The sequence below is a fragment of the Symphalangus syndactylus genome, chromosome 18, assembly GCF_028878055.3.
Source record: "Symphalangus syndactylus isolate Jambi chromosome 18, NHGRI_mSymSyn1-v2.1_pri, whole genome shotgun sequence".
NCBI lineage: Eukaryota > Metazoa > Chordata > Mammalia > Primates > Hylobatidae > Symphalangus > Symphalangus syndactylus.
Genome location: NC_072440.2, coordinates 35,367,386 through 35,391,158, shown reverse-complemented (window position 1 = coordinate 35,391,158; position 23,773 = coordinate 35,367,386). Strand labels below are relative to the sequence as shown.

At 35.1% G+C, this 23,773-nt stretch overlaps 1 protein-coding gene across 2 annotated transcripts in view; it reads left to right on the top strand.

Moving 5' to 3' along the window:
- Positions 1 to 23,773, top strand: part of RNF180 (ring finger protein 180) — a 213,657-nt gene that overhangs the window by 143,280 nt on the left and 46,604 nt on the right. The window contains exon 6 of one of the 2 annotated variants that reach the window (XM_063623242.1): positions 19,645 to 19,888. In XM_063623242.1, the coding sequence (XP_063479312.1) occupies positions 19,645 to 19,888 (244 nt within the window). The remainder of the gene's footprint in view (positions 1 to 19,644; positions 19,889 to 23,773) is intronic. The other variant, XM_055252596.2, reaches the window with a different exon arrangement.

The following is a 23,773-nucleotide window of genomic DNA, read 5'->3' as shown; positions in this document are numbered from 1 at the left end:
CTGAGCTTATCTTTTTCTTGTTGTACCATGTTAAATGCAGCCAGTAGCAACCAAGGCATGTTACCGAATTCTATTTTCTAAGCTCATTTTGCTCTATATTGCCTGCCAGTTTACTACAGGTGACAGTTTTACCATATGCGTCACAGTGTATGAGTTCTATTTTTTATTTATATCTTTCAACCTCTAATAACAGTTTCCTAAGTCACTGCCACATATTTTAGACTATGTTACGTAAGTACCTCTATTCCTGATACCAGTTTTTGTATTAGTCAATACATTAATTACTACATGTTAATGTAGTAACAATCTGCCCCTAAATCTCAGTGGCTTATAAGCAACAGAGATTTATTTATTTCTCATGTTTCGTGTTGGCTGCTGCTCTGATTTAGTGACTTCTTAACTAAGGATCTAGTTAAGAGATCTAGAATGATGGAGCATCCACTATAACAGACATGTCATTATTAAGACCAAGGTAAAAGTGCCATGGCAGGACCATGCAATGACTCTTTAAGGAAATCTGTTTATACATGGTTTTAATTGCTTCCACTCACATTCCTTTCGACAAAATAAGTCAGATAGCCTAGCTTGATGTCAATGGGGTGGACATATTTTATCCTAATCCTTACAGGGATCAAAAGTAGCTAATTAGCTATAGAAAAATCTAATCTCTCACAGCTGTATTGTATTTTTATACTTTTTAAAAATGTAACTTGCAGTTATTGCATTTCAAAAGAGCTAAGCTAAATAAAAAGGTAGATTTCTTGAAACCCAGTTGCATAAGAATTGTTTTCTGTGAGATTGTTTATTCACAAAATGATAATATGTTTATAATTCAATCTGAGAATCGAAAACAATTGTTTGAAAGAGTATGTATTATACTGTTGATGATATCACAGTGGGAAGGCAGGTTCCAATCATAAATAATATGTGTAAAAAACTGTGGAAGCTACAACAAAAACAACATTAATTTAGGTGTCTGTTTTTGAATGAAAGGGTAAAATACATAGTCTAGCCAGCATAGCAGGTAGGACATTTTGAAAAGGGAGGTAAATTTAAACTAAAACCAGAAAGATTATATGACCTATATATAAGAAGGAAATATGTAATTTTTAGTTTCCTCTAAAAAGATGTGACCATACAATAGCAAAGACTTGGAACCAATCCAAATGTCCAACAATAATAGACTGGATTAAGAAAATGTGGCACATATACACCATGGAATACTATGCAGCCATAAAAAATGATGAGTTCATGTCCTTTGTAGGGACATGGATGAAGCTGGAAACCATCATTCTCAGCAAACTATCGCAAGGACAAAAAACCAAACACCGCATGTTCTCACTCATAGGTGGGAATTGAACAGTGAGAACACATGGACACGGGAAGGGGAACATCACACACCGGGGACTGTTGTGGGGTGGGGGGAGGGGGGATGGATAGCATTAGGAGATATACCTAATGCTAAATGACGAGTTAATGGGTGCAGCACACCAACATGGCACATGTATACGTATGTAACAAACCTGCACGTTGTGCACATGTACCCTAAAACTTAAAGTATAATAATAATAAAATAAAGATAAAAATAAATAAAAAAAGATGTGACCATAAAATGGTTAATGTAATCCAAAATATCCCCCCAAATTATTGTAAAAAGCGTAACTGTGAGCCAAAGGATAGCAAATCTCTTCATGCTTTCTGTCATTTCACCTTCTGTACCCTTTGCAGGCATTAATAACCAATTATGGCTCTTTCCCATCTAGTATAAGACAAGCCCTCAGGAAATCTCAACACAATACTCTAAATATATTGGGTAGTCATTATTCATTTAATAATATCAGTATTGATTTAATTAGGTTGGCTTAGGACATGAAACTTATCTGCTATTTCTGACACTTAAGACTTGGTTAAACTGCATCTAAGAATTAGTGTTAATATTTAGACATCTATTCTTTGATTCCAAATGTATAATAGAGAAAGGCAAAATGAAGATTAATTAAAAGACATGGTTGAAATCCTTATTCTCTAACAGGGAAAACAAAATATTTTAAGGCATCCAGAGAAGACTTAAAAAGCTAAGTATGAGTAAGTATGTTGTTTGGTATAAATCTGAGTGATGTACATATAGCCCTCAAAATATAGGTGTTCCTCAACTTACAGTGGGGTTACATCCTGATAAACTCATAAGTTGAAAATATCATAAGTCAAAAATGTATTTAATACACCTTACCTTTCAAACAACATAGCTTAGCCTAGTCTACCTTAAACATGCTCAGAACGCGTCCATTAGCAAAATCATCTAACATAAAGCCTATTTTATAATAAAGTGTTGACAATTTCACATAATGTATTGAATACTGCACAGAATGTGAAAAATGGAATGGTTGCATGGGGACTTGAAGTATGGTTTCTGCAGAACATGTATCACTTTTGCACCAGTGAGAAGTCAAAAAATTTCAAGTCAAACCATTATAAGTTGGGGACCATCTGTAATCTGCTAAACTGCAGCAAGCAGTATGGCTGAAGCAGGTAGTCGTCTCAGAAATGAATTTTTAGTTGGACTCTGGAAGAAATTTAATTTGTGGGAAATGATTAGAAAGAGCATTTTAGAAGAGCTTAATAGTATGAGTTAAGATACAAATTTCAGCTATTCTAAGAAGAAAGCCAAGGCTATTTTGATTGCAGTGCAGTTATGCATAGGAAGAATGAAAGGTGAAAGTTGGAAGGTGAAGAGAGTCTAGTTTATGGAGAGCTTTGAATAACTGATTGATTCAGCCAATCCTCATTATTTGTGGGTTCCACATTTCTGAATTTGCATACTCACTAAAATTTATTTGTAACTCCAAAATCAGTACTCACAGTGCTTTTGTAATTATTTGTTGACATGCACAGAACAGCAAAAAACTGTAATCTTATGTGCATATTCCCAGCTGAGGTCAAACAAGGTAACAGTCTGGCTTCTTGTTTCAGTTCTATTACTATAGACAAGTATCATTTTGTAGTCTGTTTAGTGTCAGGTCACAGTTTTTGCATTTAAATGAGGTGTCTTTAAACAGCAACAAACATTAAACAGAGTTATATATTATTTGACAAAAATGTGGCCAAGGGCTTGGAGGAACCTAATTCTGTTTTTCCAAGGAGCAATGGTTAAGTGTTTCTGAGGAGTAAGTTTTGGTGGGAGTTGGTAGTGTTTCTTGTCATCTCTTATTCCAAAATACGGCACTTTGCCACCCAAGATTGGTTTCCTATTTTACTCCCACCTTGCTTAGAGTAAAAATATAAAGGAGGATTTTTCTGTATTCTTCAGTTACCGTTAACTTAAAATTGGAATATGCAACAACCTTTTACTAAAGTCTTAGAGATAACGACTAAGATGAGTAATTAATCTGCAGAACTAGAAACATCTTAGAATTGAATATTAAACTTCACTTTTCCTAAAAGTTCTTCAGCTGACTCCCCCATAGGCAAATACATTCTTCTCCTAGTCCTGTTCTAGCTTGTGTTTCTGCTCTCCTCCTCCTTCTGTAACTCTCTCTTATCCATTGTTTTATAAAGCAGAATAATTTGCCCTCTTCTTGTCTCATCCTTGCTGTCCTTAACCCTCCTTCCAGCCTAATCCAGATGCCAGTCTCCACATAATCAAAAAGTCTATTAATGTATTTCCTCAAACATTAATAGATGTATTTCCATATTTTGGTGAAAATGTCATTTAACAGTCATAGGAACAAAGGCAAGGAATGTAAAAGGCCTAAAGAATTCATGAAACTTTGACTACCTGAAAGTTAAAAGAGCAGTTATATACCTTCAGTGTTAGGGACTCTGGCTCAGCCAGCAGTTTTCAAAATAGGAAAATAATTTTCCACCTACTATATTAGCATAATTTATATGATTGTAGTTAATTGGTAAGAAAGTATTTCTTGAATTCAGCAGAAAACATATTCACTCAGACTACATAATGAAAGCTGTGATCCCATCAACCATTAAGAATTGATTTAGATTTGTTTTATATATTTGAAGGAGCCAAAACAATATTTTCTTTCCTGTTTGTTCCTATATGGAAAATAGTTTGTCAGACTGTTTTTGCCTCCATAATGTAAATTTTTTTGTTTTTTTTAATATTTTGGTAGAAAATACTAATATTGGACCTTTTCACCAAATGTGGTTCTAACATTGTGGTGTGTTTGTTTTAATTATTAATAATTAATACTTGGAGATCTCCTGAACTTTTTAATATTTTCTTTAATATATTGAAGTGGTTTGTTTAATGTTATAATCTATCTGATTTATACCTGTTTATAGGTTCTTTATAAACAAAATGGGTATTTAGTTGCTTCTATTTTAGTAATGTATATAAATAAATTCAGCAACCACTCAAACCTTTATATTTTAAAAAATCATTCAGTTTATTCTTTACCAACTCTTACCAGTATCAAATTGACTGGCTTTTATATTTATATTAATTTTTCCATTCATCTTTTGGCAAAAATGTCATTTAACAGTCAAAGGAACAAAGGCCTAGAGAATTCATAAAACTTTGACTACATGAGAGTTTCTTATAATTGACACTTAATAAGATCCTGCCAGATTTGTTGTAGTGCCCTTTCTCAGTTGGGTATCTATGATGGGAATATTTTCAAACTCATGATATGAGACCAGCATTACCCTCATATCAAAAAACTTACAAGAAAACCACTAGTCGGTATCATTCATGAAGATAGATGTAAAAATCCTCAACTAAGTATTAACAAACCAAATTCAACAAGTATAAAAAGAATTATTTATATTACCACAACCACATAGGTTTAGTCCAGGGATGCAAGGCTGGATCCACATTCAGAAATTAATATAATTTGTCATATGGTTTAAACTAATAAAAGTAAATGTTCACAATTACTTTCATTTCAGCCACTTCCCCTAGAGATCTAGGCTACAGAGGCACACATAATCTGCCTACCATGTTATTGTAGATGACATTTTACCAAATGTTTTGTCATTGCTTAATATATATCTCAATCTTTTAGCCTCTGAGTATCAGTCTCCTCACTGCTAAACCAGTGCCTCATATTTTAGGTTTTTGTTATGACTGCAAAATGCTTTTGCAAAAAAAAAAACCTATTACTGATATAACAGTTTTTGTAGTACTTGATAACACTAGCTGCTATAACTAATAAACACCAGATCTCAGTTGTTTTATGTGATAAATTTTTATTTCTCACTCAAGTGAAGTCCTAATTAGCACATAGTTCTTTTGTAAATGGCAATCCAGAGATCCAGGTTCCCTCCATCTTGTAGCTCTATCATATTTCAGTATGTGACTTCTACTGCCACTCATCTGCCTCCATCTGGAAGGGGAAAGAGTGTGGAGGACCACTAATGAAAGGATTTATTGTATACGGGCTAACCCTGGAAGTGGCGCATCTCACTTCTGCTTACATTCCTTTGGTTAAAACTCAGTCACATCAGTAATCCATTTCTTCTGCCACACCTAATTCACAGGAACTCTGGATATATAATCTAGCTAAGGACCTGGGAAGAATAATGGGCTTAGTGAACAACTATAAGTAAATGTATAGTAATACACTTTTTATCACTTCCAGATTTAAAAATACCAAGAAGAATTTCATGGTAGAAATTACAGATTATTTGGATGAGGCACAGTGGCTTACTATAACCCCAACTCTTTGGGAGGCCTAGGAGGGAGGACCACTTAATGCCAGGAGTTCAAGACCAGGCTAGGCAATAAAGTGACACCCCATCTCTACCAAAAAAAAAGAAAAGAAATTACAGATACTTTGATCTGAAGTATGCTAGCTGTTAGCCTGGCTCTTTGGGATAGAGGAAGTAAGTTATGGTTGATATAGTTCAAACTAAATACTAACCAAACTGTAAAAGCATAGATCTGCATCACACATTGGAATTTAAGTCACTAAGTACTTGCTTTGTGTCCAATATGGCATGTACTAAAGTATAGTACCCAATCCTTGAGACACAAAGACCTATGGTTTCCTACCTCCGGGTAGGAAAAAAAATAGATGGAGATGTACATGTACATGAACTAGAGTGTGGGTCCAAAATTCTGAAAGGAGCCTGCAAGTTCTCTCCTCTTTCCTGTTTTATCTTTATGTAACCAAACTACCTTCCTGTTTCTCAATTGCTCCAAAGTCCTTACTGTTCTTGAAGATTTTTTCATAAACTGTTCCTTTTGCCCAAAATGTTCTTTCTCTTCTATTCTTTTCCTGGTTAATTTGTACATACCATTCAGATCTGACATGGTCTGGTTTAGTGGACATTTCTGGGAAACGTCTTCAGTATCGATTCCTACCATCTTCTACCAATAATCTCCTGATTTTCCATTAGAAAATTCACCTTTCCCCCATTTATAGCCATAACCATGTGCTCTGATTAGATTAAATGATTTAGTGTCAATTGTCTCCCTGAGGATAGGGTTTTTCCTAAGGATAGGTAAACAAACCCTCTTCAGGCCAGTGAAAGAGAATGGATATCCGAGATTATGCAAGAGCCACTGGAAAAGACCCTCTTTATTTCTTTGGATAGTATGATGGTACAAGCATGCGAGAGTTGCAGCTGCCAGAGCCATTTGAGGGTGCAAGGGAGAGAGAATGAAGCTGCTACGCATTAGGAAAAAATTGTCATCACAGATAGCAGAACAAGAAAATTCAGGTTCTTAGAGATGTCCTTTAGGCTACTGAGTCAGTTCTTACCTGAAACTAGATATACTTCTGGATTTTTTCAGTGTCTTATACCAACAAATTCCATTTTAATTATTGAGCCACATTGAGTTCCATTTTTGGCCACTTGTAACAAAAAGATTTCTAACAAGATCTCCACTTAAATAGCACATCCTCACAGATGCCTTTCTGGACTGGAGACTAATTAGAGTTCCTCCGTTTCATGGTTTCTTAGCACCCTCTTATTCTCTTCCATTAGCCTAAAAGTTCTATGCTATATTGTCAGAGCCTGGGACAGTACCTGGTATGTAGTACACACTCAAATATTTGTTAAGCATATATAAAGATAAGAACCTGAATTAGGAAGTAGCAATGAAAATAAGACAAAGCATCAAACCACAGGGAAGTGGAGAGGAGCATCTCTGTTCAATCAGACATTTAGCATCAAAAACTGTGTTAGTGGAGTTCATTGCGACTTGTTACTTTGCAGTGTTGTCAATCGTTCAGCTTCAGTAAGGCAACATAGCTTGGAGTGGTTCCGTTTCACTGATTGTTGGTAATTATGTCTACTTTTCTGTGCTGGAAAACACCCACACAGGAACAGGAGTAGGTGGTACCAAAATCACAATACCAACTGCAGGTCCCTTAGAGGTGGTTGCATGTGTGTAGGTCTGGCTCAAATTGCAAAGAAAACACAGGAACCTCAAAAGCTGGTGCCGTGTTCAGTGAAACCTTACATCTGGGGTCTTCCAATAGCTCTTCTCATTTTAAATGAAGTTATTTATCATCTAATGCACTGTAAATAAAAGCTGATTGATCTATAAAATGGTACCATATCTGTGTGTGGCTTTTTGAAGTAAATTCAGGTTGAGTATCCCTTATCTAAAATGCTTGAGATCAGAAGTTTTTCAGACTTTGGGTATTTTCAGAATTTTGAATATTTGTGTGTACATAGTAAGATATCTTGGAGATAGGACCCAAGTCTAAACATGAAATTTATTTATGATTCGTATACATATTATACATATAGCCTGAAGGTAATTTTATTTTTAACTTTTTTTTAACTTTTAGGTTCAGGGATACATGTGCAGGTTTGTTACATAGGCTAACTGTGTGTCATGAGGTTTTGTTGTATAGATTAATTAATCACCCAGATAATGAGCATGGCACCCAATAGGTAGTTTTTTGATCCTCACCTTCCTCTCTTCCTTTACCCATAAATAGGCTCCTGTGCCTGTTGTTCCCTTCTTTGTGTCCATATGTACTCAATGCTTAGCTCCCATTTTTAAGTGAGAACGTGTGGTATCTCGTTTTCTGTTCTGTTAGTTTGCTTAGAATAATGGCCTCCAGCTCCATCCACGTTGCCAAAAAGGACATGATCTCATTCTTTTTAGGGCTGCATAGTATTCCATGGTGTATGTGTACATTTCCTTTATCCACTCTACTATTGATGGGCATTTGGGTTGATTCCATGTCTTTGCTATTGTGAATAGTGCTGTGATGAACGTAACATGTGCATGTGTCTTCATGGTAGAACAATTTATATTCCTTTGGGTATATACTCAATAATGGGATTACTGGGTTGAATGGTAATTCAGCTTTGAGTTCTCTGAGAAGTCACCAAACTGCTTTCCACAATAGCTGAACTTGTTTACATTCCCAGCAACAGTGTGTAAGTGTTCCCTTTTCTGTGCCACCTCACTAGCATCTGTGATTTTTTGACTTTTTAACAATAGCCATTCTGACTGGTGTGAAATGGTATCTTGTTGTGGCTTTGATTTGCATTTATCTAATGATTAGTGATGTTGAGCATTTTTTCAAATGCTTTTTGGCCATGTGTATGTCTTCTTTGGAAAAGTGTTTGTTCATGTCCTTTGCTCACTTTTTAATGGGGTTGTTTTTTGCTTGTTGACTTAAGTTCCTTATAGAGTCTGCATATTAAACCTTTGCTGGATGCATAGTTTGAAAATGCTTTCTCCCATTCTATAGGTTGTCTGTTTACTCTGTTTAACAAAGTTTTTGTACATTGAACCATCAGTAAGCAAAGGTGTCAGGTGTGAAATTTTCCACTTGTGGTGTCTTAGCACTCAAAAAGTTTCAGATTTTGGATTTTTGGATTAGGGATGCTCAACCTGTACCAAATATTTTTTCTCCTCTGTCCTAAAATCTACAGCATGCCAACATTTTTTTACTACTTCTTTGAGCTTTTATTTGTTTGGGTCTCAGATAGATAGAACTTATCATTGTTTAGATCCTAAGTTGAATTTTTATCCTAAATAATCTTATTTACTATTATCATTGATATTGACAATATTGCCAATTAAGTACTTATAAACTCTAATATAGTACCTAATAGATGTGTAATGCTCAAATCTTCTTTGCTTTCCGTTTCCTAATGTGTCAGTTCTTATTACACCTTTTGGTCTTAAGATCCCTTTACAATCTTAAAATTTTTTGAGAGCCCAACGAACTTTTGTGTACATGGATTATAAATATTTACCATATTAGAAATTAAAACTAAAAAAAATTTAAGATATGTATGCATTCATATAAAGATAATAAACTATTGCATGTTGTATAACTACTCGAGAAGAATGCCATTGTTTTACATTTTTGCAAATCTCTTTAGAATTTGGCTTAATAGAAGACAGATGTATTCTCATGTCTGCTTCTGCATGCAGTCTATTGCCACTTGTTTTAGTTGAATTATGTGAAGAAAATCTAGCTAGACATGCAGTCAGAAAAAGGGAATAGTAGTATAATAGCTTTTCAGAATAATTGTGGATATTTGTCTTTGATAATAACAGCAAAACTTGACAAGTACTAGATTTTAAAGGCTAGTTGCAATGTAGTCTTGACACCTGATACTAACTTTAAATACTCTATTACATTAAAATCCATGGGTCTGTCTTCGCATTTTGATTGGTTCATTTACCCATGCGTGATTTTTGTAACATCATGCATTAGACATTTGGAAGATATTCGTTTGCTGAAGTATCTAACTCTTCTAAATGTTGACATATTTTATTATGCAGTATCAAAAAGTATTCGTTAATATCATCACCAGTCACTTAACAAAAGTCATTAAGTATTGGGAAGCTGTAAGCAAAAACAAATTTTGCAAACTTCTGACTTTTGCTTGAAAGTTCAAATTTTATCATTTTGATTGGCACCAAATACCGTCAGTTGTTTCCCTTGGAGTGACAGATTTACTTTGTTCTTTTTTGTGAAAATGTCTACCAAATAACCAAATCGGAATAATCAGCTTGTCTGACACTTAAGTAAAAATGATGTTCTATGAAAAAAGAAGCTGATGCAGCTCACAATTCAAATAATAACAAAGATACTTTTACTCAGCCAGGCATGGTGGCTTACGCCTGTAATCTCAGCACTCTGAGAGGCTGGGGTGGGTAGATCACCTGAGGTCAGGAGTTTGAGACCAGCATGACCAACATGGTGAAACCCGTTCTCTACTAAAAATACAAAATTAGCCAGGCATAGTGGTGCATGCCTGTAATCCCAGCTATTTGGGAGGCTGAGGTCGCTTGAACCTGGGAGGCGGAGGTTGCAGTGAGCCGAGATCCTGACATTGCACCCCAGTCTGGGCAACAAGAGTGTAACTGTCTCAAAAAAAAAAAAAAAAAAGATTTTTTACTCAAAATAACCATTATGCTTTGGTATACAGCTGAAATGCTTTATGGATACTTCCCATTTCTGTCACACACACATTGTTAAAAGGGCAAAAACAATAAAAATAAAAATTAATATTTTTCCAGATTGATTAAGGATATTCTTAATAGCAATGAGCTTTTCTTTTTTTTCCATAAGTGAGTATAATGACTCAGTAAAGTTTGGCCCGCTGCCTTGATTCACACTAAGGCACGAGCAATTTTACCCACTATTACTTCTACACCATCAGTACAATTGCCAACACAGTGAAAAGGGCAAATAACATCTCAGTATATTATTTTGTTGTTTTTATTTTGTTTTTGTTAGAGACAGAGGCTTGCTATGTTGCCTAGGCTGGAATCAAATTTCTGAGCTCATAGCCTCAGCCACCAGAATAGCTGAGATCGCAGGCACATGTCACTGTCCCCAGCTTTTAGTATTATTATGAGAATACTTTACTTTTGCCCTCATTAATCGTTTGAAAGGGTCTTTTTGCTCTCAGGAATCTGTGAATCACACTTAAGAATTGTTATCCTAAAGGACCCATTAAATATTTATCTCCTACAAATACCCTATCTTTTATTTTGCTAGAGAGGAATGTGATTTAATAAACTCACACCAAGATACTGCAGAAAGTGAGATGTCCCTTTCTGGAAATGTTTGTACTGTAGAAGAGGCTTAATTGCAGAGGACAATGTGTGGTCTGAGTGATATTTATTCATCCATGCATAATTTGTTGAGAACTTACTATGGTCTTGTAATGCACTCTGACATTTAGGGTTTAAGGTAGTGACATTTTTGCGAAATTGTCCCTGCATTCTTCAGATTGCAACAGATACAAGACTTTGGATATGCTATAGCTTAGGTCCCTTATTTTTAACCATTAAACTAGAAATAAAAATATATAAATCAAACACATTTAGTACTTAACCTAATATAATCTTTAAGAGTCTTGAATATATGAAATATAATTGTGTTGATGGAGAAGGCAATTTGAATGCTTATCCTTTACTTCTGTGGTATATTTCTGTAATCCAAGAGAATATTATTAATTTTGCACTGAAATACAGATATGTCCCTCAATGTCCAAGGGGGACGCATCCAGCGACCCTTCACACCCCCCTGGAAAATACTAAAATCCACACACACTCAAGTCCTACAGTAGGCCCTGTTGGGACCCAGATATATGAAAAGTCAGCCCTTCATATCCACAGGTTTTACTTCTCACAAATACTGCATTTTAGATTCATGTTTGATGGCAGATGCAGAACCTGCGGACATGGAGGGCCAACTATATTTATTCAAAAAAATCCACATGTAAGTGGACCCACCCAGTTCAAACCCATGTCAACTATATGTGTGTGTGTATGTATGCGTGTACACACATATACAGGCATACCTCAGAGCTATTGGTTTGGTTCCAGACCATCACAATAAAGCAAATATCACAATAAAATGAGTTACATGAGTTTTTTTGTTTCCCAGTGCATATAAAAAGTTATGTTTATACTGTTCTGTAGTCTATTAAGTGTGCAATAGTATTATGTGTAAAAAATGTATGTCTTAGTTTAAAAATACTTTATTGCTAAAAAAATACTGATATTAAATGAGCACATGCTATTAGGAGAAGTGATGCCAACAGACTTGTTTGTCACAGGGTTGCTACAAACCTATAATTTGTTTTTTTTTAAAGCAATATCTGCAAAATCCAATAAAGCCAAGCATGATCAAGTGAGGTATATATATATTTATATATTATATATAGCTATTTATATATTTATATAATATATATATATATATATATATATATATATACCCACACACACAGTAGTCCTGCCTTATCCACAGAGGATATGGTCCAAGACCCCCAGTGGATGCCTGAAGCAGCAGATAGTACCAAAATCATATATATATATATATATATATATATATATGTTTACACACATATGCTCCTCAATTTTCTATGGGTTTATGTCCTGATAAACCCATTTTAAATTGAAAATATAAGTTAAAAATGCATTTAATACACCTAACTTACCAAAAAATTGTTGTGTAGCCTAGCCTACCTTAAATGTGCTCAGAACATTTCCATTAGTACATTTGCCCACAGTTGGGCAAAATCATCTAACACAAAGCCTGTTTTATAATAAAGTATTGACTATCTCATGTAATTTATTAAACACTGCACTGAAAGTAAAAAACAGAATGGATCAATGGGTGCTCAAAGTATGGTTTCTACTGAATGCATATGATTTTCACACCATCCTAAGTTGAACCATTTTAAAATGGGCACCATCTGTGCTGTGTGTACTGTATGTGTACTATATGTTTTTTTCTATATATACAACCTGTGATAAAGTTTAACTTATAAATTAGGCACAGTAAGAGATTAACAATAAAAAAAGAACAATTAACTATATTCTGTAATAAAAGTTATGTGAATATGTTCTCCCTCTTCTCTCTCAAAATATTTTATTATACCATACTCACCCTTCTTCTTGTGATTTGTCAATCTGATAACTGAGACATGTATGAAATAACTAACAGGTGGTAGTGTATACCAAGTGGATACACTGAACAAAGAAATGATTCACATCCTGGGTAGGATGGCAAAAGATTTCTTCATGCTACCTAGAATGGCACACAATTTAAAACTTATGAATTGCTTATTTCTGGAGTTTTCCATTTAATATTTTCAGGTAAATGGTAAATGAAACTACAGAAAGTGAAACCACAAATAAGGGGGAACTATTGTATATACACACATACATACATATATAAAATAAGACTAGGTGAAAATTTTCACTTTATACATACTTTTTTAGACAATTTTTAGTGAAAGCAAAGTGATACTCTGTTTCTTTTCAGCTGATAGTTAAAGGTGGGATTATAGAAAAGGGTATTTTTTAAAATAATAAATGTGTCTTACTGCTGGAATACAGCAATATACTATCAGTTGAACAGACTCAGGAATTTCTAGGCAGTAAAAAACAATTGGATTTGCATTTATTTAGAAAATGAAGCAAATTGATTTTTTAAATGCCCAAGAAAAAACAAACTGATGTAGAATTGAGAGTTCTCATCAGAGACCTGGAATAATTTCAAGATCAAAAATCAATTAGGATGCATGACATTATGCATTTGACAAAAATCATAGAATTGTACAACAAAAAGAGTGAGCCCTAATGTAAACTGTGGACTTCAGTTGTCAATAATATATTAAAGTTCATTCATCATTTGTAACAAATGTACCATACTAATGCGAGATGTTAATAATAGGCAAAACTCTGTGTGTGTGCATGTGCGTGTGTAGGGAAAGTATATGGAAATTCTCTGTACTTTCTGCACAATTTTTCTGTGAACCTAAAACTGTTGTTTAAAAAAAAAAAAAAACCTTTGTATCTATAAAAAGGTTACCTTGAGGTTGAGTTCTCAGCCACATGCTTGTGAAGCATATACCACAATAAAGGATCCTAACCACATTTTTGACAATAAAATTATTCTTTATTTCATTTAAAAAAATAATTACTATAAAAGACACCACTGGGAAAATTGGTAAAATTTGATGTACTATACATTATACTATTGTGTTAATGTTTAATTCGCTGATTTTGATTATTGTGATGTGCAGTGTGATTATATGAAATAATATGAATGAGAAAGAGAATATGATAAAGGCAAATGTTAACAATTGATGAACCTGAGGATAAGGTAGAGTTCTTTATACTATTCTTTGTGCCTTTTCTATAAACTTGAAATTATTTAGAAATACACTTTTTAAAAAATTTAAAATATAAATGTTTTTCAAAGTCTAGAGCTTTCCTGCTCCCATTGGGTGGGCTGGCTATGGTCATAAGTACATCATGTACCCTGTGAGCAATGCAGAATATATGATTTAAGCTCCTGAGAATATTATCCGGCTGAGGAAGAAGTGTTTCCTTTTAATAGGTGAGTGAGGAGTGTCATACAAGTTATAGGGATGCCTGCAGCCTTTTATTATGAAAACAAACTAGCAGTAGTCAAAACAAAACAAATATTATGTACAGTTGAATCTTTATTTTTACAAGATTTGGCAGGTGCCATAAGACCTAGAACAGTGGGACTTTGGGGGAACTTTGTATTCATTAAAATAATCTGAACGTTGTTTAAAAAAATCAGCCAGGTAGCAGGAATATAGGTCATGATATGAATCAGTTTTCAAAGTGTGAACCAACAGCATCAGCATTACCTGGGAACCTATTAAAAACGCAAATTCTCAGGCCCCATCCCAGATCTACTGAAGCAGAAACTCTAGGGATGGGCCCAGCATTAGTTTAACAAGCTCTCCAGCTGATTTTGATAGGCAGTAAAGGTTTAGAGCCACAGGTGTGAACATTATAATTGTTACTAGATAACCTGTTGAATAGTTGGCCTAGTCTTGATCCTGCCCTTCCAATTCCCATGTAAAGAATATCTAGCTTTGACGTTTACACTCTGATAACACCGTGGGAGCTCCTTCCTAAATTCAAGGACGTGCCTGGTTCTTGGAGCTGGAGGGAAAAGCAGAGTCTGGAAATAGATTGATGGTGGGCATGGAAAGGCACTTCTCATGAGTGAAGTAAGTCCTTCACTCCCTAGGAAAACATTCTGTATTTTAGCAATTGTGAGAATCCTCAGCCTGTATGCTTGCTTCCCACTATATACACAAAAGGTACATGTTTATTGACATATTTCATTCATTTAAGATTTGCAGTCAATTCCTCTATTCAGAGTAGTGATGTCTTGCAGAAAAAGACCTACACAAGTGAGGGAATCTGTGTCAGCTAACTATACTAATAAACTTAATCCCTTGTATATAAAAATAAAGCAAATATTGTCAGACTTTTGAGGAATATCAATAATGTAAAAGAAGAAACAAAAAACCTGACACAAGGAAAAACAGATCCAGAAAACAAAAGGGATATTATAAATGCTCTAATTAAGGCTGGGCGCGATGGCTCACACCTGTAATCCCAGAACTTTGGGAGGCCGAGGCGGGCAGATCATGAGGTCAGGAGTTCGAGACCATCCTGGCTAATATGGTGAAACCCCATCTCTACTAAAAATACAAAAAATTAGCTGGGCGTGGTGGTGGGCACCTGTAGTCCCAGCCACTCAGGAGACTGAGGCAGGAGAATGGCATGAACCCGGGAGGAGTGAGCCGAGATCACGCCACTGCACTCTAGCCTGGGGAAAAGAGCGAGACTCCGTCTCAAAAAAAAAAAAAAAAAAAAAAAAAAATTATGAATGGGCAAAAGCTGGAAGCGCATTCCATTTGAAAACCGGCACAAGACAAGGATGCCCTCCTGTCACCACTCCTATTCAACATAGTATTGGAAGTTCTGGCCAGGGCAATCAGGCAAGAGGAAAAAAAATGGGAGTATGCAGATAGGAAGAGAGGAAATCAAATTGTCACTGTTGCAAATGACATGATTCTATATTTAGAAATCCCCATAGTCTCAGCCCCAAACCTCCTTAAGCTGATAAGCAACTTCAGCAAACTCTCAGTATACAAAATCAATGTGCAAAAATCACAAGCATTCCTATACACCAACAATAGACAAACAGCCAAATCATAAATGAACCCCCATTCACAGTTGCTATAAAGAGAATAAAATACCTAGGAATACAGCTAACAAGGGGTGTGAAAGACCTCTTCAAGGAGAACTACAAACCACTGCTCAAGGAAATAAGAGGACACAAACATGAAAATGGCCATACTGCCCAAAGAAATTTATAGATTCAATGCTATTCTCAAACTACCATGGACATTTTTCATAGAATTAGAAAAAACTACTTTAAATTTCATAAGGAACCAAAAAAGAGCCCATATAGCCAAGACAATCCCAAGCAAAAAGAAGAAGGCTGGAGGCATCATGCTACTTGACTTCAAACTGTACTACAAGGCTACTGTGACCAAAACAGCATGATACTAGTACCCAAACAGACATATAGACCAACGGAACAGAGACCTCAGAAATAACGCCACACATCTACAACCATCTGATCTTCGACAAACCTGACAAAAACAAGCAATGGGGAAAGGATTCCCTATTTAATAGATGGTGCTTAGAAAACCAGCCAGCCATATGCAGAAAACAAACTGGACTCCTTCTTTATACCTTATATAAAAATTAACTCAAGGTGGATTAAAGACTTAAAAACCCAAAACCACAAAAACCCTAGAAGAAAACCTAGGCAATACCATTCAGGACACAGGCACGGGCAAAGATTTAATTATGAAAACGCCAAAAGCAATTGCAACAAAGGCTAAAATTGATAAATAAGATCTAATTAAGCTAACAAGCTTCTGCACAGCAGAAGAAACTGTAATCAGAATAGACAGGCAAGCTACAAAATGGGAGAAAATTTTTGCAATTTAGCCATCTGACAATGGTCTAGTATCCAGAATCTATAAGAAACTTAAAGAAAAAAACAGCCCCATCAAAAAGTGGGCAAAGGATATGAACAGATACTTCTCACAATTTTATGCAGCCAACAAACATATGAAAAAAAGCTCAACATCACTGATCATTAGAGAAATGCAAATCAAAACTACAATGAGATACCATCTCATGCCAGTCAGAATGGCGATTATTAAAAAGTCAAGAAACAATAGATGCTGGTGAGGCTGTGGAGAAATAGGAACACTTTTACACTGTTGGTGATATATATATATATATATATATATATATATATATATATATATATAAAATATAAAAAACAGAATACTATTCAGCCAATAAAAGGAATGAAATAATGGCATTCTCAGCAACCTGGATGGAACTAGAGACCATTATTCTAAGTGAAGTAACTCAGGAATGGAAAACCAAACATTGTATGTTCTCACTCATAAGTGGGAACTAAGCTATGAGGATGCAAAGGCATAAGAATGACACAATGGCCTTTGGGGACCCAGGGGGAAAGGGGGAAGGGAGTGAGGGATAAAACTGGGTTCAGTGTATACTGCTTAGGTGATGGGTGCACCAAAATCTCACAGATCACCACTAAACAACTTATTCATGTAACCAAAACCACCTGTTCCCCCAAAACCTATGAAAATAAAGAACAAAATAAAAACAAAGAGGACAATAAGGAATATGAAAAAGCATTGTTAAATAAGCCAAAGAATGAAAATAAGCAGAAGAATAAAATATAGTTAAAATGCATAGATTAACAGTTTTAAAGAACGTGCTCCTGACAAGTAGAGGTAGAAGGCATCTTTGTGTTTGGAGTTGAGAATATAATGTCTTGTTTAGAAGGGGGAGATTACAGATACTGAACTTCAACTATTTTTGTTAACACTTAAGATTAATCTTAAGAATACAAATAGGATATAGGCTGGGTGTGGTGGCTCACGCCTGTAATCCCAGCACTTCGGGGGCCAAGGCGGGTGGATCACTTGAGCCCAGGAGTTCAAGACCAGCCTGGCCAACATGGTGAAACCCTGTCTCTACTAAAAATACAAAGAATAGTCAGGCACCATGCCGCATGCCTGTAATCCCAACTACTTGGGAGGCTGAGGCAGGACAATCACTTGAACCCAGGAAGCAGAGGCTCATTGTGCAGTGATCATGCCACTATACTCCAGCCTGGGCGACAGAGTAAGACTCAGTGTCAAAATAATAATAATAATGATAATAATAATACAAATAGAATATAATAACAGTAAACACTTATAGTATGTTTTATATTATAAGTACTGTTTTAAATGCTTTGTTTGAGAAAAACATTCTCAAGGCTTTAGCAAAAACTACAGAACCTGTAGAGAAAGAGCAGAAGGGATGGGGGAGGGTAGAGAAGTATGGCCGTGGCTAACATTTTTTGATAATTAATTACTATGTGCCAAGTACCATACTAAATGTATTAAGTGGATTACCTCATTTAATCCTCACAGCAATTTCACAAATGAGGAAGTTGTGAGTTACAGGAATTCTGCTGACAAACCTTCTACTATTAATATTAACCTCTGAGCTGCCTCTTTCTTAACTACAGTAAATCCTCATTTATTTTGCTTAAAGTCACCATTTCCAAGAACCTACTGGTGATGTTTTAGGTGGATGCAAAGGTAATTGCAGTTTAGTAGCAAAAACCGCAATTACTTTTGCACCAATCTACTATCAGTGACTTTAAGCAAAATAACACCACCAATTTTACCATAGGCTAATTGATATAAATAAAGAGTTCAATTTTTACAGCCTATTTCTGATCACAAAAGCATCACCAAACTTCTAAAGACCAAAACACTTCTAATATTAAACACTGAAATAAATGTGAGCCATACATGCATTAACAAAAGATGAATAAAACAAGATAATTACTGGAGCTTGTCCTGGCAGCTCAGGGTACAAGGCAGGAACCAAGCCTGGATGGGACACCATCCCATCACAAGGCACACTCACACACACCAACACTCACCCCAACTGGGACCATTTAGACACACCAGTGCACCTAACATGCACATCTTTGGGATATGAGAGGAAACTGGATTACCCAGAGAAAACACACACAAACGTGGGGACAACATGCAAACTCCACACAGACAGAAACTCCACACAGACAGCAGCCCCAGCTGGAAATCAGTTTTTTTTTTTTCTCATCATCGTTATAACAAAACAATGTTGAATGAAATGACATTATTCAAGAACCTGCTGTATCTTTTTCCTAACAATTCCATTTGGGAGGGGAGAGAGGCTCATCATGTTTCCCCATAGCAAGGCTAATCCCATAATTACTCTCAGCTTCTTTGCTTTGCTTTCCTCCTGACACCCCTTAGGCTTTGGCTCTTTCTTTGAGGTCCAGGAAGACACAAAATATAGAATAGAGAATGTTCCACACGCAGTATGAGAATGAAGTATGACGCCTTCTGCCTTCACTTTTCATCATGCATGGATGCTCATATTAAAACCCTATGACCTTGTGACAACCAGGTTATTTGCTCTGGTAGGAATGGGGTAGATAGAGAATCTACATAATTCTGAGACTGGTACACCTAACACCTATCTAGTGTTGATTAAGCCAAAATACAGGTATACTTAATAGGTTTAGGTATATTTTAGCACTTAGCACTATGTCACAATACTAAAAAGAAAAATAGGCTTCTGGGTTTTCATGTATATTTTTAGTTTCTTGACTTTGAAAGGTAGCATTTCTGTCACTTTGAATATGCCACGAACAGTTTATATGCTTCTCAAATATTTTTGTTCATTTTAACAAAATATAAAGGCTATCTTAAGGAAACCAATCTCATACTAAATTAAGAAAAAAGTTTTCTTATGTTTTGCAGACTTTGAATAATGAGATGAGTACAGATGAAGACAATGAATATGCAGAAGAAAAGGATAGCTACATCTGTGCAGTGTGTCTGGACGTTTATTTCAACCCTTATATGTGTTACCCTTGCCACCACATCTTCTGTGAGCCCTGCTTACGGACTCTGGCCAAAGACAATCCTTCAAGCACTCCATGCCCATTGTGTCGGACAATTATTTCTAGAGTCTTTTTCCAAACAGGTAACAATTCTCTTTCATTAACATGATTGTCTGATTATTCTACCTCTTTGTTATAGTTCTAAAGGTACTTTATAAATTATTAAAAAGTTACTGAAAATCACATATACTATAATTTGTTATTCTCCAGTTTATAAAACAGTACTTACCCAACTCATAAAACTGTTAGAATCATAGATGAGAATAGATCCTCATCTCGAATTCCCTACTGTACACTCAGATCCTTTCTAAAACACTGTAACTAGTAGTTGTTCAGTCTTGGACATTTCTAGTGTTAAGGAAGTTCCATTTGAAGCAGTGTTGTTGATTATTTATTCCTCATGTCTGCCTTCCACTACCCCTTATTCTTTGGTTCTTGTTATTTCCTTTGGAGTCACAGAGAATAAATCCATAAGTATCTAAGTACAATTATTACATCTTTCCCCCAAACTCAAAATTTTCTCAACCTTCTTAATGTTCTTAAGGTTAAGGTCTTTCTCCTTGGACAGGAAAAAAGTCAAATTGGAGCAAGGATTTGTTGACCTAATTTTCATGTAAAGATGTAATATAACACAATATTTAAAATATTAATGAAGAGATAATGAATGTGGAACATAGAGAATGACTAAGGGTAGAATGATAGAATACACTACTGGGTGCTAAATGTTAGGTGGGAAATTTTCTATCTTCACATTCTCCTCTCAGCCATAAAGGAGCCAAATGAGGATCTGAGTATGTACTACATTAATAGTAAAACTGAAGAGAATAAATATATGGTGCATCCTTCTTCCCTCAAGGAAATCCAAGGACCCACCTGCTACAGATTTCTCTTAGGGGAAAGGGTTTAAAATGATTGCAACGGCTTTTTATTCTGGTAAAAAAATTATACTCAATTATGAGTACCCAATATTGTACTACCAAAAACTAAATGGAATTATTAATATGGACAAATTTTAACTAAATCTTACTTAATAGAAACTCCTAAATATTAACATTTGCTAAGCATACATTGCTTACTATAATGACTCACATATTGTAAAATCTATAGCTCCGTTTTGACAAAGTGTCAAGTAAAGAAATTTTGTTTTTTGTTAATTTTTGTCTATTTTATATGCCTCTGTCATCAGGCTGCATATTCAGCTGGAGATTGGGACTTCTCAGACTAGATTGTAACCTTTTAACAGTTCACTAGGAAAAGATGAAAATCAGATTCAAATTTACTTTGTTTCATCCATGTTTCCGTGAATTTGTCGAACCATCCTTGCGTTTGTTGGATAAATCCCACTTGGTCATGGTGTATCATCTTCTTGATGTGTTGTTGGATTCCATTTGCTAGTATTTTGTTGAGGATTTTTGCATCTATTTTCATCAGGGCTATTGTCCTGAAAACTTTTTTTTGTTATTGTCTGGTTTTGGTATCAGAGTTATGTTGGCCTTGTAGAATGAGTTAGGAAGACTTCCCTCTGCTTTAATTTTTTGGAATGGTTTGAGAAGAATTGGTAATAATTCTTCAAAGATTCAGTAGATTTGGGCAGTGAAGGCCTCCAGAGCTGGACTTTTCTATGTTGGAAGACTTTTTGTTACTAATTCAATCTCGTTACCTGTGATTGGTATTTGGTTTTCTATTTCTTGTTTGTTCAATCTTGGTAGGTTGTATGTGTCTAGGAATTTATACATTTCCTCTAGGTTTTGAAATTTACTGGTATATATTTTGTTGTTCATAGTAGTCTTTAATGGTCCTTTGTATTTGTTTGGTATGTGTTGTGACATCTTTTTGTTTCTGATTTTATTTGGGTCTTTTTTTCTTAGTCTAGCTAATAGTTTGTCAATTTGGTTTATCTTTCTAAAAAACCAGCTTTTTGTTTTTTTAATTTTGTTGTTGTTTTCTTAGTCTCAATTTCATTTATTTCTACCCTGGTCTTTATTATTTCTTTCCTTCTAATTTGGGGTTTGGTTTGTTCTTGCTTTTCTAGTTTCTTGAGGTACATCATTAGGTCATTTATTTGAAATCTTTCTAGTGCTTTGATGTATGTATTTATTGCTATGAACTTGCCTCTTAATACTGCTTTTGCTGTGTCCTGTAGCTTTTGGCATATTATGTTTCTATTTTCACTTGTTTCACATACTTTTTAAATTTAAATTTCTTTCTTCATACATTTGTCATTCAGTAGCATATTGTTCAATGTCCACATATTTGTATAGTTTCTAATGTTCTTCTTTTTGATGTCCAGTTTTATTCCATTGTGACCAAATAAGCTATTTGACATAAATTCAAGTTTTAACACTTTGTTATACTTCTTTTGTTCTAACACATGTTCAACCCTAGAGAATGGTCCATGTGCTGATGAAAGGAGTGTGTAATCTACTGCTGTTGGGTGACATGTTCTGTAAATGTCTGCTAAGTCCATTGGGTCTGTGGTGCAGCTTAAATCCAATGTTAATTTTCTGTCTAGATCTGTGCAATGCTGGGAATGAGTTATTAAAGTCTCCAACTGTTATGGTATTGGGATCTATCTGTCTCTCTTTAGATCTAATAATACTTGCTTTTATCTGGGTGTTCCAGTGTTTGTGTACATTTTTATAATATTTATAATTATTATATTCTCTTGCTGAACTGGTTCCTTTATTGTAATTTTCCAGAAGGAGGAGGAAGAGGGAGAGGAAAAGGAAGGGAAGGGAAGGAATAATAAGAATCCTTAAGTTGCAAACTCTTCACCTTCGTTTGTATTATCTGCCATATGACACACCACATGGGTCTCATTTCCAAGAACATTTAGAAAGTTGTGAGTCAATTTTCCCAAGAGTTAATACAATACCACTTTTTGGGGTGGATTTTTAACCTCTCAGAAAATACCCTGAATCATAGTTATCAGTTCTTAAGTCCTAAGAAAAAGACCAGTATTACTGTAAATGAATATGTTATTTGGTAATTTCTTTCATTTTCTTCATCAATATGAATGACACTGACAAGCCCCTTCAACCAAGTGATAGTGTCATAACCATCTTACACTAAAGGGCTATAAATGGGCAGTGGGAAAAGTGGACTTTAATAAAACAGCTATGCATTGCTGCAGAAACCCTTGAGAGAATATCTAACTTGAAATGATTAACTTTTAAACATATGAAGGATTTTTAAATGCACTGTAGTCATATCAACCCCCTAGCATACATGGTGAGCATGAAAATACCTTTTCCCTAACTCATATGCTGGTTCTTGGGTGTGCAATTGGGAAGGGAGTTAGAGCTGCAGGTTTAATAGATAACTTCAGTTGCCTAGAGTAGTGTATTTTTTACATTTGTCCTTTCGTTGTTAATTGTAAACTTTGTGAATCAGTTTTCCCTTTAAATTTCTTAGGTAAAAATCAACCCAAGGCAGTGATTAAGAAAAATTGAGAAAATTTAATTCAAATCACTTGAGCCAAAGCTCAAGGCAGTGAAGTAGGATGGAAACTGAGGAAATGCTACAGGTGATCATTGCGGGTTGAAAGTAAGGGGATGGTTGATGGAAAGCCTAGTTTACTTCTCAGGTTAGTAACTAGCTCTGCACCAGCCTAAGAGGTTGTTCTTCATTAAACAGTCCAACTCAGATCATGGTTTGCTTTCTATGGCTCAGATATAAAGAGTTTCTACCATTTAAAGTGAATACCATCATATGTGTTCTCCAGTTGGTCTCTGTGTACTTCAAATGACTATTTCGTTTTTAACTCATTAGTAAGCTTCTGAATGGTTATTTTCACATTTTTAAAATTACCTCAAGTATATAGCAATAGACTCAGGTGGTCAACCCATCACATATAGAATGAAATAGATTATGAAGTTTAAAGTTCTACAAGTGTTTTTCCTTTTCCCTATCACTCCTGAGCCCAGATTACACTCTAGCTATTCTATTGTTACACTCATAACACATTA